The following is a 19,744-nucleotide window of genomic DNA, read 5'->3' as shown; positions in this document are numbered from 1 at the left end:
TTTGTGCTCCCATATTGTTTCTTCCTTAGAATGCCTGTGAGATTTTGCTTACATAGACTACAATTTATGAAGGAAGAAAAATATCAGTGACTACTAGTCATGATAGCTATACCCCCCCCCCCCAAAAAAAAAAACCCCCCCCCGTTCCTTCCACCACACATGATAATCCTTGAGTGTTTCCACCCAAATAAGGAGGGGAAAGTCTGAAAATCAGATGAATATACAAATATTGGAAACCAGAAAGAGGCTTCCAGTCACTGTCAGGCTGCCTTTTGGCTGAAAATCAGCCAAATTAGTGTGGCCCAATGTGTGGAGCATCAGATTCTTAAAGTGGAACCAATCACAGTAGCCTATGCTTGCCCTGGAACACACATGTTTTCCAGACATGCATTTATCACATGATAAAATTGCAGGAGTTTTAAAAAACATTTGTAATGAAGAGTCAAAAGGAGAGTATGAGACAACTTAAATAATATTTTCAGGCACTAACTTGCCTGCCTATGGATTCCTTTGCCACTTCTCTAAGCAGAGGTGATTCCAGCAGGTGAGAAAACTGGTTCAGAAATGGGTGAGGTATGGAAAAATGAAAGGGAAGAATTGACATGTATGGGAGGGGTTAAACACTCATTTTCTTACTATTCTTCCCCTACAGGCAAAAGGTTTGCTACTGTAACATAAGCTGGATAGCTGGATAAAACAGGATTTTGGTCTGATTCGGGCCAGTTCTTCCTACTTTTACAGCCCTGGTTTCAGCCAATTCTTGTCCTTTGCTGCAATAAAACAAGGCAGATGAGAGTAACAGCTTATGTTCTTATGTTTATTTGGGCTGCAGCAGTGGAAAATTCACTTTATAATATGGTTGGACATCTGAAGTTGTTATTGATTTTGTCATTTTCATTCAAGGTACAGCAAGTTCCTCCAATGGCAATTCCAACATTGGGGAGCCACGTATGGTCAACTATCCTCTTCTCCCCACTCCTTACTCCCCCTAGCTATTCCTGAGCAGGCTGGTTTTCTCTCTCCCCCAACTTTCTTTACTTTACTTTACTTTTCTTTGATCTTTGTTTCACTAGATCGCATTGTGATAATACTAAATTGCATTACAAACAAACAAACAAACAAATCCCAGAAAGGAATGTTGGGTAGGACATAGGGGAAGGAGGCAGTATTAAGGGGGAGTGCAGAATAGAACACAAGAAGCCATTCATGGTAGAAACAGCCCTTGTCATGCTAGTGAAGGGGCATGTCATAAGGAAAGTTCCCAAACCAGTTAATATCAGTTTCCTTTTACTAACATGATTGGCGGTGAGAATGAGGTTCATCTGATAAAGTCCTAGGGGAGACCAGGGTTCCAATCCCCCATCAGCCATGGAAACCCAGTGGATCACCTTGGATAAGTCACACTCTCTCTGTTTCAGAGAAGGCAATGGCAAACCTCTGAAGAAATCTTGCTGGGAAAACCCCGTGATAGATTCACTGTAAATCAGAAATAGCTTGAAGGCACACAACGATAAATTAAATATATTCAAATAAAGACAATCCAGATCAGTGGCATCATTAGGGGTGTGTGGAGAGTGTGGACCAGGTGACACTAGAGTGGGGGGTGTCACCTAGTTGGACCCTCCTCCCACTGTGTGTTTGGGGTGTGGTGCTGCTGCTGGCACCTGCCCCTTCTCTGCTGCTCTGGCTCTCTCAGATGAGGGAGAAAGGCCTCATGTGAGTTAGCCAATGCAAGGAGGAAGAAGGGCAAACACCCCTCCCCCATTTTTCCCATTGTGATGACTAGCTTGTGGCTAGTCTCTGAGGGTGGCTGGAGAGGGGCAGTGCAGGCCAGCTCCACTGTTTCTCCCTGCACCCGCACTGCGTGACACCAATACTAGGAACGCTACTGATCCAGCTTTGTAGGAATACACACCTACAGTATTCTTTAAATGAAAGCTGTCCTCATTCTTTCATAATTGAATATCTCATAAAAACCCAATATGAAAAGAGTGTCTATTCTCAGCTCAGTGATGGGGGAGTATAATCTCTACCAGTAAAGGAAAGGTGCAGGTGAAGGTGTGATGGTTGCTGTTTTGAAACAATGGGTGCTGGTGTTCTAACATTTCCCTCTTATAAACAGGGAAGTTGAATCTATTGGTTATGGCCCTTACTTCATTCCAACCTCATCTTGCCAAATTCCCAGTGGGAAGGTGTCCTCCGAGCATTACGTCTGCTCTGTTGAAACATCAAGGGAGACACTCCTGTGCAGGTGAGGAGTAATACGCCACACCCCGGCAGTCTGGGGAACCCAACCCTTTATCCCAACAGCAAGGATATAAAATGTCCTCTTAAGAATTTCAAGAGCTATTTCACTCTCTACAGAGCCTTTCCTGAAATACGTGAAGTGGCATCCTGATTGTGCTGAAACCAAGAAAATGAAGGTTGGCTTGGGCAGGATGCCTGCCAGGATGACCTTTGCCTTCATCTTCGCTGTGACTTTGCTTCTTCCAGGTAAGTTGTTGGTCAGAAACATAAACAAGACTGAACCATTTTGGAAAACAAGGGCATTTATTGTAGAAAATGTAGAAGCTGACCTGATAACAGATTGCTGACAAATATAGCAAATGTTTCATAGAGCCGGAGAAGTCATAAAATTGGTATGATAAAGCTTTCTGGGGAGGAGAGCAACGACTCACTGTAAAATCAGACTGAGATACTGTTGACTTGCATAGAATTGTCTGATAATTTTCATGGTTGAGCAAATATTTTTGGGGAACAGACATGCCAACTGGGACATTCTGGGAATTACAGCCCCCAAAGTAACTTTCCTAAGCTCTGATCTAGACATGGAAATTCCATATCAGCATCACAGCTAAGTGTTCTTGGTGGACTTATCATCCATGATTTGTCCAATTCCTTGCTTAAAGTAATCCAAACTACTCACTTTATGATATCTTATTGCAGTGAGCTAATAAATGTATTATACTCTGTCTAGTGGTACATTTTTACCATTCTGATTTGCTTTCAGTCTTTTTTATTGTTTGACCCATGGATCTACCAGAGAGCTTTGTGAGATTAGGGAATCTTGGCAAATTTCATTTGGACTGCATATTTAAGCAAACTGAAATAACTCACACTGCCTGAAATAATATATGGAGTAGAATATAGTTATCCTTCAAACTAAAAACATATTGGGATGTTGTGATGTCATTTTCTGCACATAAAAAAGTGTATTTTAGGGAGAAATGCATATTTCAATGGCTAAGGTGTAAAAATCAGGGTGACCAGGTGTCCTAACTGTAAAATAGGAATGGCAACACAAAATGTAGGACTTTCAGTAAAACTGTAGGGCATGGCAAAATAAAAACACTCATAGAACTATAAATCCATGCTTCTTAGACATGCTCAAAATGGAGGACATTTTGGAATTCCTCTTGGACAAAGGGCTGAAATGTAGGACATGTCCTGGTAAAAATGCATATTTTTTTGGAAGAAACACATATAAAAGGGAACGTTTTAAAGAATTTTCATATGTTCAAAACATAACAGAAAATGGAATGAAATGGATGTATGAATCAACACTTACAAAAGTGACACAGATCAGAAACAGACTGAGATGTCAATCCTCATGTAAAATACAAAATTATTCAGCTAAACTATAAAATTGAAAGTCAGAAAAGAGCACAGTATAGGCACACATGAGTTAAAGAAAATCTCAGTGGAAAGGGTACACAAATATTTCCCTTTGAAAATCAGTACTTGTTTAGGGCTGGACTGATTCTGGGAAATGGCAGCAGGAGACAGATGTAATTAGGAGTACTTTCCCTGTATTTCTAGAATATAAGGGAAGAGATGGGTTAGAACAGAGGCCACGTGAGACCCCACTGCTCTTCTTTGTGCCCTACCATCCTTGATGCCTTCCAGGCAAAAATAAGTAGATGATAGATGATAGATAGATGATAGAGACAGACAGACAGACAGACAGACAGACAGACAGATATTGTACATACTCATAGAATCATAGAGTTGGAAGAGACCGCAAGAGCCATCCAGTCCAAACCCCTGCCATGCATGAAATCTAAATCAAAGCCTCCCTGACAGATGGCCATCCAGCCTCTGCTTAAAGACCTCCAAGGAGGGAGATTCCACTACACTCCAATGAAGTTTGTTCCACTGTCGAACAGCCCTTACTGTCAGGAAGTTCCTCCTAATGTTGAGGTGGAATCTCTTTTCCCATAGCTTGCATCCATTCCTCCAGGTCCTAGTCTCTGGAGCAGTAGAAAACAAACTTGCTCCCTCCTGAATATGACATCCCTTGAAGTATTTCAACAAGGCTATCATATCACCTCCTAACCTTCTCTTCTCCAGGCTAAACATCCCCCGCTCCCTAAGTTGTTCCTCATACAACATGGTTTCCGGACCCTTCACTATTTGGGTTGCCCTCCTTTGGACACACTCCAGTTTCTCAACATCCTTTTTAAATTGTGGTGCCCAGAACTGGACACAATATTCCAGTTGATCTCATGGATAAACTGAGGGCAGGTTGTGGGGCCAAAATTACAAATTCTGAAATGACCCATGGATAAGTTGATGGTAAAACTTAGGGGCATGAAACAAAGGATTTAAAGGATGAACTAAAGGAAAACAATGCAATAGAACTTACAAAATTCCAGCAGTCATAATAGTTTGTGTTAACACTAAAGGCTGGATGGATGAGAAAATAGGGGGGCGGGGTGGGGATCAGTGTTTCCAGGATAGTTCCTCTTTAAATAGGAGTTACAATACAGTACTTAGATTGACCCGTGGATAAGTCGACTTAGGGTTTTTTGGGTCAATTTTTGACTAAAATTTCTAGACTTATACATGAGTATATACGATAGATAGATAGATAGATAGATAGATAGATAGATAGATAGATAGATAGATAGATAGGCGGATCAAAATGAAGCTTTTCTACTCTTCAACTATCAGTTTTGACCTTCAACTGGTTGCAGGACCCCCACACCTAAAATTCCCACCAGTGACCAAAAGAAAAACTGGAAGTGGATCTCTGATCTATTCCCAGTTTTGAATTCTTGATTATTTTTGGGCCTAGTCCATTTTGAGGTAGGCTCTGGAGGCAGAAATGGCCTCCTGATACTCTGAAACTGCCCGCTGCCCCCACTTCACTCTGAGTCTGCCCACTTCCCTGGTTGTGCTAGGTTTTGGGACTGTTTTGTTTACATTTCAGGGCAAAAAAGACAGTGTCCAGGGCTGGACCTGTTACTAGGCAGAGTGAGGATCTGCCTTAGGCAGCAAGAAACAGATTTTGGAGGGTTTTCTGTGCGGACCATGAAGCCTGCCTTTTTTTAGAGACATCAGAAGAGGTTCCACTGCCATCACCATACCCTCCAACTGTTCTGATCAGACAGCGACTGTCTCAGTTAATCCTCTGTCACCTCACTTTTGCAGCTGTTTTTAAAATCTACCACTCTCTCTCTCCTTCTCCACCATTCCCCCTTCATCCTCAGTTTATTTCAACTGGTGCAAAATGAGTTCAAAATGCAAAAGTAGTTGCATTCAACTACGTCAGTGTGTGAGGGGAGAATAGGGATTTGGGCATCTTGTCCTTCCCAGTTGGCTCAAGCAACTGCAGTCAGTTGTAGCCCCTCCTAGGATGCGTCCACTCTGCATATATAATCCAGGTTGATACCACTTTAACTGCCATGGCTCCATCCTATGGAATTCTTGGATTTGTAATTTGTTGTGGCACCAGAGCTCTCTTACAATTAAGGTATTTTGTAGTGATCGCTTGCTTCTGGAGAGATTTGGGGGGGGGGGGGCGATTCTGCCCAGTTCCATCCAGGGCAAATAGCTCAGTCTGAATGGGGCCAGAGAAGGCTAAATGTCTCACAAAACTACAGATCCCAGAATTCCATAGCATTGAGCCATGGCAGTTAAAGTGGTGATAAAGATGCACCCTAGCTTGTCTGTTCTCCATCAACAGTAACTTGTACCATCTTCCCATGCTCCAATGTTATTTTGCCCCATGGGTCCCAGTTTTCATGTGTGAAAAAGGTGTGCAACACCTGTGCAAAGTAATATTCAAATGCTAGTCTGGTCAGCTCCTATACATGAATTGAGAGGGAGGTGCCACCTTGTTTTTCTTCCTCAAGCAACAAGATGGCATGAGATTGTGGCTTGACATTCCCCAAGTCTGGACCACATGATTTGACTGGATTGTAATTATTTCTGAGGCGATACTAATCTCATTAATCTTTCAGCTCTCAGTTCCCGTACTCTGGTGAACACACGCTAAAGGTGACAAACAACTTAATTGGTTTTAGGGTGGAGCACAATTGTTTTGCAAGTGAGACTTGCAATTAAACTTGTTTGCAGCAACAATATAGGCTGATTCTCCCTTACCTGGAATTCCGAAATTGAAAATATTCCAAAGGCCAACACTTTTTTCATGGGTGGCTGACACAGTGACACTTTCACTTTTTGATGGTTCAGTACAGTCGCTCCTCCATATCCACAGATTCTTTATCCGTGGAGTCAACCATCTACGGCTTTTAAAAATAAATATATATTATATTATATTATATTATATTATATATAAATTCCAAAAAGCAAACCTTGAATTTGCCATTTTATAGAAGGGACACGATTTTACTACCCAATTGTATTTAATGGCACTTTAGCATCCACAGATTTTGGTATCCATGGGAGGTCTTGGAACCAGCTGATACCAAGAGTCTACTATATAAACAAATTTTGTTTCATGCACAAAATGATTTAAAATATTGTATAAAATTATCTTCAGTCTATATGCACAAGGTATATATGAAACATAAAGGAATGTTGTGTTTAGACTTGGGTCCCATCTTCATGATATTTCATTATGTACATATATGCAAATACAGATATTCCAAAAACTAACCCCCCCCGCCAAATATCCAAAATCCAAAACACATTTTGTCTCAAGCATTTTGGATCAGAGAGACTCAACATGTAATCCACCACCCATATTTTTAGCGAGATGAGCTGAGTTCCCTTGAAGTGATGGGGACCAGAATGGGAGGAAAAAAGGCCATAACCATCAGCGGCTGTTGGGCCTTCAAGTCATTTCCATTATGGCGTCCTGAAGCAACCCTATCATGGGGTTTTCTTGGCAAGTTTCTTCAAAAGGGGTTTGCCATTGCCATCCTCTGAGGTTAAGAGAGTGTGACTTGCCCAAGCTCACCCAGTTGGTTTCCATGGCTGAGTGGGGATTCAAACCCTGTTCTCCAGAGCCATAGTCCAACACTCAAACCATTACACTACACTGGCTACTGCATCAGTAAATATAAGAAGAGGGCCACTCCATCAATTCAGCTGAGAGCCTCAGAGTTCTTGGCTCTTGCTCTCTTTCTATCTGTTTCTGTTTCACCCACTCTCTCGCTACCATTTCATCTGGAGATTATGAGAACTTTTATAAGATCAGAGCACCAACATGGGAGTTGAGTCACACTACACAGTTGTAATACCACGATTCCATTTTATCTGTCCTGGCTGAATCCTGTGGAATCCTGGGTCTTGTACTTTGGTGAGGCACTAGTGAGCCAGTATGGTGTAGTGGTGTGAGTGTTGGACTAGGACTCTGGAGGCTGGGATTTGAATCCTGGTTTGGCCATGTAAATCCATCGGGTGACCTTGGGCAGTTCACACTCTCTCAGAGGATGACCTTGGCAACCCCCCTTTGAAGAAACCTGCCAAGAAAATCCAATGATAGGTTTGCCTTAGGGTTGCTATAAGCTGAAAGGACCTGAAGGCACACAACAAAAACAAGAACAATGAGGATCTGCTCCTCCTTAAGTCACAAATGCTAGAATCCTACAGGATGGAACCATGGTGGTTAAAGTGGAATTGTAGAGATATAATTGTATAATCTGAACACCCCCCAGGTTCTAGTCTCCACTGAGCCAAGAAGATCACTGAGTGATCTTGGGCCTGTCACTTTTTCTCAGCCCAGCTTAACTCATAGGATCCAGTGCTTTGTTAAGTACACCATCTTGAACTCATAGAAAGAAAAGTGGGATATGGCTATAACTATGTGCATGTGCCTTCAGGTTGGGATTTTCTTAGGTAAAGCATAGTCAGAGGTAGTTATGCCAGCTTCTTCCTCTGAAATTTAGCTTACAGCACTGGATATTTGTTGGCAGTCTCCCATTCAAATACTAACCAGAACTGACTCTGCTTAGCTTCCAAGGTCAGATGGGATCTGGTGTCTTCAGGGTTTTTAGGTCTTATGGCTACTAAATGTCATTAAAATTCACTGCCTGTGTCTCCCTCCCCCCAATATCATTTTTGAATGTGTGAACCCAAGAGCAGAGAATACCTGGTCTTGAAGAAACTTGAGATGTGAGATGTGAGAAGTGAGTGACTGAAGGTGATGAAGATACTTTTGATAATTTGAATAATTTAATGTAATTTTTAAAATAGATATATAGATAAATGAGATGTTAAAATTCTTCTGTCTCTTTTTTGAGGCACATCAACTCCAATGCAATCGGCCAAAGTTCTATTAAGTCTTGCATAAGTAAGACATTACTTACATACCAATTAAAAAAAATAAACTGGGTGCTTTACATCACTGTCCACATGCCATCTCAACACACCTGATATTTTTGTTTTAATTGGTTAGCATGAAACCATTTGTTAGTAGAATCCCGGCTGCAAAAAGTAGGCAGATAATGGCCTAAATCCTATTCTTAGTTTCAACTAGATCTTGTAGTTATTAACTGTACTTGAACTGACCATGACTCATGGCTGCCCTGTGGATGAGGCATCTTCAAGACCCCTGTCCTCCATTTCTTTGCTTAGGTCTAGCTGTCTGGCATGTGAGCTTCCTCTCTTTCTGTTGCCTTCTTCCTTCCCTAGCATTACTGTCTTTTCTAGTGAGTTGTACTTTCTCATGATGTGGCCAAAGTACAACAGCTTTAGTTTCATCATCTTGGTTTCCATGAAGAGTTCAGACTTGATCCGATCAAAGACCCATTTCTTTGTATTTTTGACTGTCCACGGTATCCTCATCACTCTTTTCCAGCACCACATCTCAAATGCATCTATTTCCTTTCTCTTGGCTTTCTTCACTATCCAGCTCTCACTTCTGTGCATTCTATGCATTTTATCTGTACATGTTGATGGGGAATATAATGACTTGGACAATTCTGACTTTAATACTCTGTTGTATATCTTTACACATTAGGATCTTGTCTGGTTCCTTCATGGCTGTCCTTTTGATTCCTAGTTTACTTATTTCTTGACTGCAATCTCTGTTCTTATCAATCTTTGATCCAAGATACGGGAATGGATCACACCAAGGAATTCCAAAAGAAAATCAGCACATGCTTTGACTGCATTGATCACAAAAAGATATGGGATGCTCTTAAAGACATGAGAGCACTACTACATTTGATAGTTCTGCTGAGAAACCTATTGTCAGGACAAAAGGCCACTGTCAAAACAGAACATGGAGAAAAAGAAAGGTTCCCAATTGGCAAAAGAGTCAGGCAAGGCTCCATATTATCACATTACTTGTTAAACTTGTATGCAGAAAACATTATATGAAGAACAGGGCTAGACTTAGAAGGAGGAGGAGTGATGATAGGAGGAAGGTATATCAACAATTTGAGATATGTGGATGACACCATACAACCAGCAGGAAACATCACAGACTTGGAACAATTACTAAGGAAGGTCAAGGAAGAAAGTGCAAAGGCAGATGACCACAGAAGGCCTACATAAATTTAAATTAGACAATGAGGAAATTGAAATAGTTAAAGATGTAACATAGTTCAGAATGGAGACTATGCGGTCAAGAGACAAAAAGAAGACTAGAAATGGGAAGGACAGCCATGAAAGAGCTGTCCTAAGGATAGATTTCCCATCAAGACTATCAAATGTAGTGGTAATCTCATGTCTTTAAGAGTATTCTGTAATTTTTCATCATCTATGCAGTCAAATGCTTTGCTATAGTCTATAAAGCACATACAGAGTAGGTCTGTTGATTTAGAATGCATTCACACTGCAGAATTAAAACAGTTTGACACCACTATAACACTTTAACTGTCATGGCCCCATCCTGTGGAAGCCTGGGGTTTGTAGTTTGATGAGGTATTCAGCCTGGTCAGTTGGAGAGCTCTGGTGCCTTACCAAACTTCAGATCCCAGGGATCTGTGGATAGAGTCATGACAGTTAAAGTGGTGTCAACCTGCCTTAATTCTGAAGTGTGGATATACCATTCGCTACATCTTGACATGATACGTTGCTACATCTTGAATATAATTCAACAGTTAATTCAAGGGGTCCAATTCTAGTTGGATCTTCTAGCAACAAGATTTCAACCAATGTATTTGGTTCAACTGGAGATAAATGTCTTTTCAAGATCTTCTGAGGGGCCATTCAGACTACAAATGTTTCCCCTTCAATTTGGCAAATGGATACAATGTGTGAATGCTTGTGCTACATGTGTGTATGTAAGGAGAGGTGGCATTCTGGGGTGACAATCGGACGGAAAGCAGATGCAGAGATGGCATTCAGGTGGCCTCCCCTGCAAGCGACATTTGTTGTTGTTGTTGTTATTATTATTATGACAGATTATGCAAATGCTTTGGGCTTGAAGGGAAGGAAAGAGGTTCCAAAGAGGAGGAAATGCTGGGCTGGAAGTGAAGGGGAAGCTAGAGGCTGGCATTCAGAGGGAAGGCTGTGGAAACCCATGACTTTGGGGAGTCACACTCTCTCAGCCTCAGGGGAAAGGCAATGGCAAATCTTCTCGGAACCAATCTTGCCAAGAAAACCCCAGGATGGGGTTGTTTTAGGGTAATATACACAACACACACACACATCTGGAGGTTTTTAAATTTGACAAGTTGACAGAATATGTGCACACTGCTGCCAGTTTTTTAAAAAAAGGAGGGAGGAAAGCACTCATTCCGTTGGCCAATGGCTGTAGGATATGTCATCTTTGATGAAAGCGGAAGTGAATTTTATTGACAACAAAGGAGGCTCCATTTTAAAGCAGTACTGCAAATGTGAACTTCAGAAGGGCAAATTTCCCTGATCAAGGTAAAGGGTAGTGGGCACTTGTAACTGGGCTGATTCGGTATGAGGGCAACTGGATCTACCCAGTTCTATCCAGTGCAAATGGGCTAGTGAGAATGGGGCCTCAGTTTAGAGCTGTGCATTGCAAACAAATCTGTTTACAAAACGTCATTCTGCAGCCTTCCTGAAACTAGTGCCCTCCAGATATGACAGACTATAAAGTCTTAAAAAATTTTAAGCAATTTGTTTGTGACTAGCTAGCAAAGTATTGAGAACGTGGCTCACTGTTTGCTTTATTGACCTCTATATAATATCTCTTGAATTAAGTCTTGTTCCCAGTCTACTACTCTAGGACTTGGTCAAACCATGACCAGTTGACTGATTATTCTGAATACGTTATTGATAAGAAATCCTGTTTACAGTAGCAGTATAAATATGGAGAAGCTGGTGACCCATTACCCTGAATTAAGGCTTTGTAAATTACCTTGTATTAATATATATATATATATATATATATATATATATATATATATATATAGCCCTGGTACATACCTCCCTGAAAATGTGGGCTGGAGGCAGCCATTTTTCTGCGGAGGGATGCCGCAGCAGCCAAGTTGCGCGGTGTCCCTCTGCCCCAAAAAGAACTTGGAAAAAACAGGTTCTTCTTGGGATCCTGCATGCAGCGACATCTATATGCTGCACATCGCTTACGTCATGATAACAGCCCCTGTATGGACGGGAGGCCGCCATTACGCCACCGCTATGACATCATAGGGTTAGGGACTGTGCATTTGGTGCGTGGTCCCTAACCCTACAATCGCTGTCTGGACACCACTTCTTGCCAGTATGTACCGGGCCATAGTTTACTGCTTGTATAAGCCACATTTGTTAGTTGTTTGTACATTTACGTTTTGTAATCAGAGTTGCTCTCAATGATTTCTGTTCTGTACATGACGTGAACAGCTTTAGAACTGTTGGTTTTCAGCCAGAAATGGACAACTGTGGCTCTCCAGATAGTGTTCAAACATTCTTGACCATTGGCTGTGGCTGATGCGAACTGGAGTCCAACAACCCATGGAAAACCACAGGTTGCAAACCATTGTCAGAGAGAACTGTACAAAGGTTTAGGGGTGCTATCTCTCCCCCCTGCCCCCGGTGTGCTTTTTCTGCATATAATTTCAGATATTAAATAATTTCAGAAATTCAGCCGATGAAAATTGGGCTGCACTATGGAGATAGTGATGGAGGAAATTCTGTCTCTTGAATTTGTCCTATAGTTTGGGGATCATGCTCATTTCACTTTAACTCCCATGTGATATGCCAATATTGATCTGGTGTTTCTTTTACTGCAAGGAAGTGCATCTCTGTGATATGCATAGAACTTCTGCCAGGAAAAATTGTGACAACAGCATGATTATAAAGCACTATTGCTCAAAGAGAAAAGGTAGCAGAGTGTTGGTGGCAGTTTGATTTAGGAAAATGGGATATTGTTTTTAATCCCAACTCATTTCCTAAAGAGCCTTAAACAGTGCTGGATCTAGAAGTCATCAAAAGAGATTGATGAGCAGCATAGATCAGGCTTGGATTTAAGAGGTGACAACCTAGTTCCAACAAACCCAGCTTCACTAAGGATTCACTGAGTGGGAGAAAGCATGTAAGGATTGTGAACTTGTTGCAGCTTATTTCTCAGCTGTTTAAGAGGAATAGGAGGAGAGATAAGTGGGGTGGATATGGGAATGTTGTCACTTGTCCTATGTCTTATGGAGAGGGTCATGATGCAAACAGTAATCTGAGTGCAGTTGGTTGGTGTGTGGGCTGTTGCCTGTGGTGTCAACAGTACAACACCTTAGATAAAACAAATTTGCATATTCTGAGAAATCACATGGTATGGAAGCAGAGATTTTAAAAGTTAATTTGGAGGGAAAAATACTTCTCCCAGTGTTACCCAAAATGCTAGGGTCCCTGGAGGGCACCCACACATTAATATGCTTCAGGGGAATTTTAATAGCTCAACTACTGTGGCCGGGGCAACAATGGCTTTGGGATAGCAACCCTGTGTATATCCGTTCTAAATCACACAGAATGCCAGAGGCAATTTCCAAATTAGTTGAGAATTTTATTAAGAAAATAAGCTATGTGCACACATAAGCACACACACACACAAGAGCAAAGGAAACAACGGCTGGAAAAAGTGAATAGTAAATGGCCTTGCTAATGGCTTTGCTAATGGTGATAGTTTACTGATTTGTGAGGCTTGTTTCCAATTGATGGAGGTCTGCCTTGGCAAGTGAGTTGGCCAGCTTATTGAGGAGCCTAGTCTAGTCAAACTGACAGCATGCCAGCCTGCTTACAAACTAGACTGAATTGCTGGTGTGCAAGCACTGATATTTATACCCACAACCATGTCTTGGAGGTAGAAACCAAGGAATAAAAGGATTAAATTCCTGCTAAATGGTTTTCCAGGAGGAAAAGAATGGTCAAGAGCTGTAGTAAAAATTTGGGTGACTGGTATGAATATCTCAGACAAATGAAATCTTGCACTCCTTACCGGGGTGTCATTTTTGTGTGTATGAACAGTCAGTCACCTTCTTTGGTCATGATCCCATCATCACCTTCCTTAGACAAAAGAGATTGTGCTGATGGTTAGATGATCTCATCAAGGTAGGTGCCTTCCTTGTCCCCTTGCTAGAGCCAACTGGAGATTCAACTCTGTCATGGTCATGCTTCTGCAGTGAGGTCGTTTCCAGATCACCAACCCCAGTATCCCTTTTAATATTATATTGATATCAAATATGAGGGGTGACTGGGAGCCTGATCTTGGGGTAACACCAGCATGGTGATGCTAGCTAACAGATTATAGCAGTTGTAGTTTTCCAAGTTCAGTGTAAAATTATTCCAGGACTCTATGTGGCCTCTTTTGCAATAATTTGTTCTTTGGTCAGCAAAGTTAATGCTACTTTTTTCATGAATGTTTTGCTGTAATAGGAATGGACATTGTGCAAATTTCCAGATATTGTTGGACTGCATCTCCCAGCAGTCCTAGCCAGCATAGCCAATGGTGAGGAATGCCAAGGAATAGCACTCTAATAAAATCTGGAGGGCTATACAATTCCCACCCTGCTCTACAGTATGTTTGAAGTGATCTGTTCCAGCAAAAGCAACAAAGAATTTAGTCACACATTTAAAATGAACACATTTTAGCTTTTAAACTGTTGAGATCACTTCATCAGATTCATAGAATGTTATTCTAAATGTCATCACTATAGGAAAGCACAAATAAATGTTTGCAATTACTTAACAGGCAAATACATGCAAGAAACAGAATATTCAGACGTATTCTTTTGCTTAAAGACTCATTAGTTTGTTTTGTGTCATAACAAAAGAATGCGTAGCTCTCCAGAGTGTGTTGGGTTACAATTTCCATCATCCCCCACCACTGGCTAGTGCTGTTGGAATTTACAATCTGAAAACACACATTACTTCTCTTGTTTTATACAGATATCCCAGCAATCTCTTCAGAATTCTGTATAAGAAAAACAGTTTCCACTTGATGCATAATATTTCTTGGCTACTGATCTGACATCAGAATGGTCAATATTCAGAAATCAATATGACAACATTTCAGTCTCTTGAGACACTTTATTGTTGGCCATACAACTACTTCAAAGACAGAAATCCAGTATGGTGCTTCTGAATAAACACTTATTGAGAAGTTCACTTCTTCTGCATCTGGCTTGAACTGAGATGAAGTGTTTTTAATTACACTACAGCTATCAGTTGCCTTATTAATGCCAGGATGTTTGTTAACATTGCTTTGTGAGTGGTCACTATAATTATTTGACCCACACTGCAGCTCTAATGTAATAATCATGTTTATTCCTCTCTGACTTCACTACTAACATTTCCTCCCTTGCTCTACCACCATGTGTCTATATTTGTGCCATTCTGATGCATCTAATTCTATGCATCTAATGAAATGAACATTGGTCAGCATACGTTTATGCCATTGTGAATATGTTAGACTTTAAGATGCTACCAAGTTCTTTAATGCATTAATTAGCCTTTGGCCTTGATGTATAAGTCTATTGTATCATCATAACCTCTTTCCTTCGTGTTCCCTCTTAGATGTGACATCCGTGAGTGTCTATAGGTCTGTGGAGACAACTGACACTACATCTGCCAGTGTGACAAGTGCACCAAAGGAAACTACCCCAAATAAATATGAGTCTGAAACCAATGAAACTGAAAGAGATTACAGTGAGGTGGGCTTGACCCCACTTGATGATTCTCCAGAATTTTACGAAACTGTCTCACCTGTCAAAGAAGAAAACGTGCCCTTATTAAATACTGAAAAAGAGGAATCTAATCAGGAGAGACAAATTAACATGGAAGAGTTTCCAGAGGAAAGTAATGGACCAGAAGCCAACATCGATGAAGCTGAAAACTTAATTGGCCTGAATGAACTTGATGAAGCAGTAGATGATGCCCTTGACCTGATCAGACTCCTTGTCAAGAGAGATGCTGGAGAAGAAGAAGAATCAGAAGATGAGGCAGAAGAAGAAGATGAACCTAAAATGGACACTATAGATGAGGATGAGTTTTCATTTTCTGACTTACCCAGAGTCTTTGAGCCTTTGATACAAGCTTTTTCCAGCTCAGAATCTGGGCCTCCATCACCAGATGATTTCTTCTCTTGGTTGCCTGCCCTAAAGGACCTTCTGGAACCCAATGAGGAGCCCAGTGCAAGTAGACCAACAGGCTTGCCATCCAACAGCATGACTCATCCAGCAAGAAGGTCTAGTCCCTCAACTTTCCCAGAGCCATCTCTGCAAATAGCTCCTGCCTCACCACCTGCAGAGCCAACTGAATCAGAGGTCCATCCCTCTCCATCTCTGCTGGAGGAATTGACCACTCCTGTTCCACCAACTATACCTGTGCCTCCTCAGCCTAGCCAGCCTTCTCTTTCAGATGCCCCAGATGCTGAAGAGATGTTTTATTAAGTAGACACAATTAAGCTGAAAGCCAGTATGATGTAAAGATTCCAATACTGGACTGGGATTTTAGATCTGGATTCTAGTTCCCTCTGAGTGATAAAACTCACTGGGTGATCTAAGGCTATCTTATCTCAAGGTTATGTAGGGATGATGTGTGGAGCATGGGGTGCATGCCACTTTGAGTTCATTTGAGCAAAAGTGGAATATAAATGTAATATTTAAATAATCTGGAGATTGATGAAATGGGTATAAGATAACGAGAACAACTGGAAAGTTCCTCTTCCTCATATTTCTTATTAAGATCATCGATATTTCTTGTTATTCCAAAGGTATAAAACATAAATAAACATATGCTTTAATGCTCTGCTTTTGCAGGCAATGTAATCATGCATATAGTCAAGACCAATCCTTTAAACTTTGTTGGGGCTCTTTACTCCTTGAGAGCTGAAAAATTATGCCCCTATGAAGTAATTTAGTAGGACAAAGGGAGTATTGCATCTAGCTAACATAAAATAACTGCACCTTTAGGTATAGCGGATCCTCCTAGTTCCTCTCCTATTTTTCCATTCAGCTAGGAAAAAACTTACTGGACACTCATATTAAAAGCCCTGCTCTTATTAAGAGCCCTGCTAGATAATTGTGTATCTCTTTGTTGTAATAAAACTCTTTAATTACCAACACCTGTTTGGAGCTTTTGTGGACCCAAAGTTCAACAGACAACACAATATATGTAATGGGTTAGTGGTGGGGAGGATGAAACAAATCACCAAGGTTCTTTTGTCATTTGTGTGGGACTGGTTTAGTGGAATGAGTCAGTATCATCCCCAACCTGAGTAACCTACAGTGACTCAATAGGTGCTTTCAGGTTTGGTTACCATGTATGAAAGGTCCTGATAAGCTATCCTTATTAGGTGCATCCAGTGCCAATTTGCCACTGGTAAGTACTGGCCCTGCAATCAGCCTCCCTCAATTGCATCTGTGCTTATTTGATAAGGATGGTGATACCAGAGTTGGTCTGACCATTTGGTGGAGTGAAGTAACCACTTCAGCTTGCCAATCCTGGGGGGCAGGGCTCAGAGCATTGGCAAGGTTTGGATGACAGTGCTATGTTTGTCACCCAGCCTGTTCCTCACTCCATCAAGCCAGCTGCTGCTCTGCAATACACTATAGAGCATAGTCCTGATTCTATTTCTAAAATGAAATTAAGCTGCTAGTCCAGTCAGCTATTGCATGTGGATGGGGGCAGGTAACAGCTTGACCTTTGCCACAGATAGTAAAAGGTCTTGAGTTGGCCCCAAGGGGTGTTGCAATGAATAAAAGAGTCAAGTAGTCCTTTTGCTCCCCAGCACATTATAGGTGAGTACACTGCAATCCAATAGGTGAGTACACTGACACTTGGAGAGTATACTAGGTCACAACCACGTCCTTGTGTTTATCTAGCAGTGTTGGAGGAATTATAATGTTCTCGAAAGTTGCTGAGTGAATTATTTTTTGGTTTTCTATGAAAGCTAAGTGTTTGGAACAAATACCTTAGACCATTGTAAGCCAAGAAAAAGGGCAGGATCGTATGCAGACAGTAGTCTAGTGTAAAGTGGTTGGACAATAAGTTGCATGTTCTTAGAGTTTGCATTAGTGTGAACTTTAGTGCAGCCAGCAACACACCCAGCCCTCCTCTTCATTTTTGACTTGGTGGATGGGGAGCTAGGCACCTGTTGTGCAGAGGGTGAACTTGGCTATGGAGCCTATTATGCAACTGTAGGATTCACAGCATAACCACTGGTGTATAGTTATGAAACACTAAATGCATAGCATTTATTAAAGAAATCACATATCTGATAGGTAGAGAAGAATGAGATCTGCTGGTTACAGTTGCATGACCGAGATAAAGGAGATTATCGCACAGTTCTTCAATAGTGAGATAGAAGCAGGATTGAAACAGTAATCATGGGATCTTATTGCACCACATCGTGGCTAGGCAGTACATATCCTGTAGTCAATCAATGTTTCTGCCACTGCTTTTAATGAATGGGAAAATCCTATGAACAGCTGTCAGTCTTGCAGTTAGCCTGTTACTGAAGTATGTGCCATAAGTCATTCAGGCGTAATTCAGAAAGAAGGGGATTTAAACTGGTTTCACTGCACCCCTTCCCATTCCTAATGAATGCAAGAGTTCTTACTGCTGAGGAGGCAATCTGTCCTGGGCAGAAGAAAGGGGACTTCAAGGGCTTACACTGCAAGGACACACACGTACACACACCATTTGCATTGAAAGCAAGACTTCTTAGCACTGAGAAGGCAATAATTTCATCTGAGGCAGTAAAAATGGGATTTAAAGGGCTTACACGGCACACACACCCCGCCAAAGGATGGACTTTTACTGATTAATCTCAACTAGCTAACAATAGTGTGATATAACACATAGCCAAATTGTTATCAATTTGAAATTGCATGGCAATGTAATAAGACTTGTTGCTGTTTCAGGTGTTTAAAAAGCTGCAACAGCATAGGGAGGGGAGCTTTGTGCAATAATCTCCAAAATCTGGTGAGAGAAAAGCAAGAGTCGAAGTGCAATCAAGCCATGGACATACCATGATGCTAAACCATCTGTCTATATCAGAACTGCCAGGCCAGGACTATCCCAGGCCTTGAGGCTTCAGTGCCAAAACCTGAGATGTAAGAATGATCCTTGTGATCTCAGGGGCAGGCCCAAGCATTGTCATTAAGCATCAGCTACATTTACACAAAGTATGCCATTTTTAAAAACAAACAACCAGCTGGCAACCTGTTCAGTATGATATCATAACCTAAACTTTGCTGTTGTTTAACTTCAAGTCATTTCCGACTTACAATCTTGTAAATTTTGCTGTTCACCTTTATGACCATGGCACCATTGCCATGATTGCAAATACCCCCTAAAACCCACCTTAAAAGCCAGGTAGCTGCACCAATTGAAGGAGTTCTGTGGCACTAGTGAGCAGGCTGCTGAAGGATGATATATTTAGCTCCCACCAGTGAGCTGTGGTGCAATGATCAGCTGTGGCCCTGCAGGGGGCCCTGCCAAGATCCTGCATTGCCTCCCATGCAAGAACTTGGCCAACAAGTCTAACAAGTGATGAAAATATATAAAGTGGGCCCTTACTATCTGCTGGGGTTTGGTTCCAAAACCTTCCATAGGTATCAAAATCTGTGGATGAGCATGTCCCACTAAATACAATGGCATAGTAAAATGGTGTCACTTATATAAAATGGCAAAATCAAGGTTTGCCTTTTGGAATTTATACATATATATTTAAATATTTTCACACCGTGGATGGTTGAATCCATGGTTAAAAAATCCATGGCTACAGAGGGTTGACTGTAGTGAATAATGCTGTGAATCACAGTAACATCTAGTGCCCTTTAACCGTATTCAGTTATAGAATTATGATTCCGCATTAACTGCTATGGTTGAGTTCTATGGAATTATGGTTTGGGGAGGTACTACTGCTCTCCGGCTAAGAATTCAAAGAGCACCTGGCTCCCACACTTTGTGCATCACGGGCCTATAACCTAGAAAGTAATACAGTGAGCCCTCCACATTTGCTGAGGTTAGACACACAGGGCCCCCGTGAATGTGGAAAAACCGCAAGTGAAAAAACACTTTTTTAAAACCAAAGGGAACACCTCTCTAGGAATCTCTAGGTCCTCCAGGGCAAGTCTGTGGT

At 41.4% G+C, this 19,744-nt stretch overlaps 1 protein-coding gene across 1 annotated transcript in view; it reads left to right on the top strand.

Moving 5' to 3' along the window:
* LOC121920289 (proline-, glutamic acid- and leucine-rich protein 1-like) overlaps positions 1 to 16,707 on the top strand; it is a 17,079-nt gene extending 372 nt beyond the window's left edge. The window contains exons 2-4 of the mRNA XM_042447419.1: positions 2,123 to 2,251; positions 2,336 to 2,493; positions 15,172 to 16,707. Coding sequence (XP_042303353.1) covers positions 2,123 to 2,251; positions 2,336 to 2,493; positions 15,172 to 16,046 — 1,162 coding nt within the window. The 3' untranslated portion in view covers positions 16,047 to 16,707. The remainder of the gene's footprint in view (positions 1 to 2,122; positions 2,252 to 2,335; positions 2,494 to 15,171) is intronic.
* Positions 16,708 to 19,744: the final 3,037 nt, after the last annotated feature.

This window comes from Sceloporus undulatus, chromosome 2 (genome assembly GCF_019175285.1).
Source record: "Sceloporus undulatus isolate JIND9_A2432 ecotype Alabama chromosome 2, SceUnd_v1.1, whole genome shotgun sequence".
Taxonomy (NCBI): Eukaryota; Metazoa; Chordata; class Lepidosauria; order Squamata; family Phrynosomatidae; genus Sceloporus; species Sceloporus undulatus.
The sequence above is the reverse complement of the archived record's forward strand: the minus strand, read 5'-3'. Positions and strand labels throughout refer to the sequence as shown.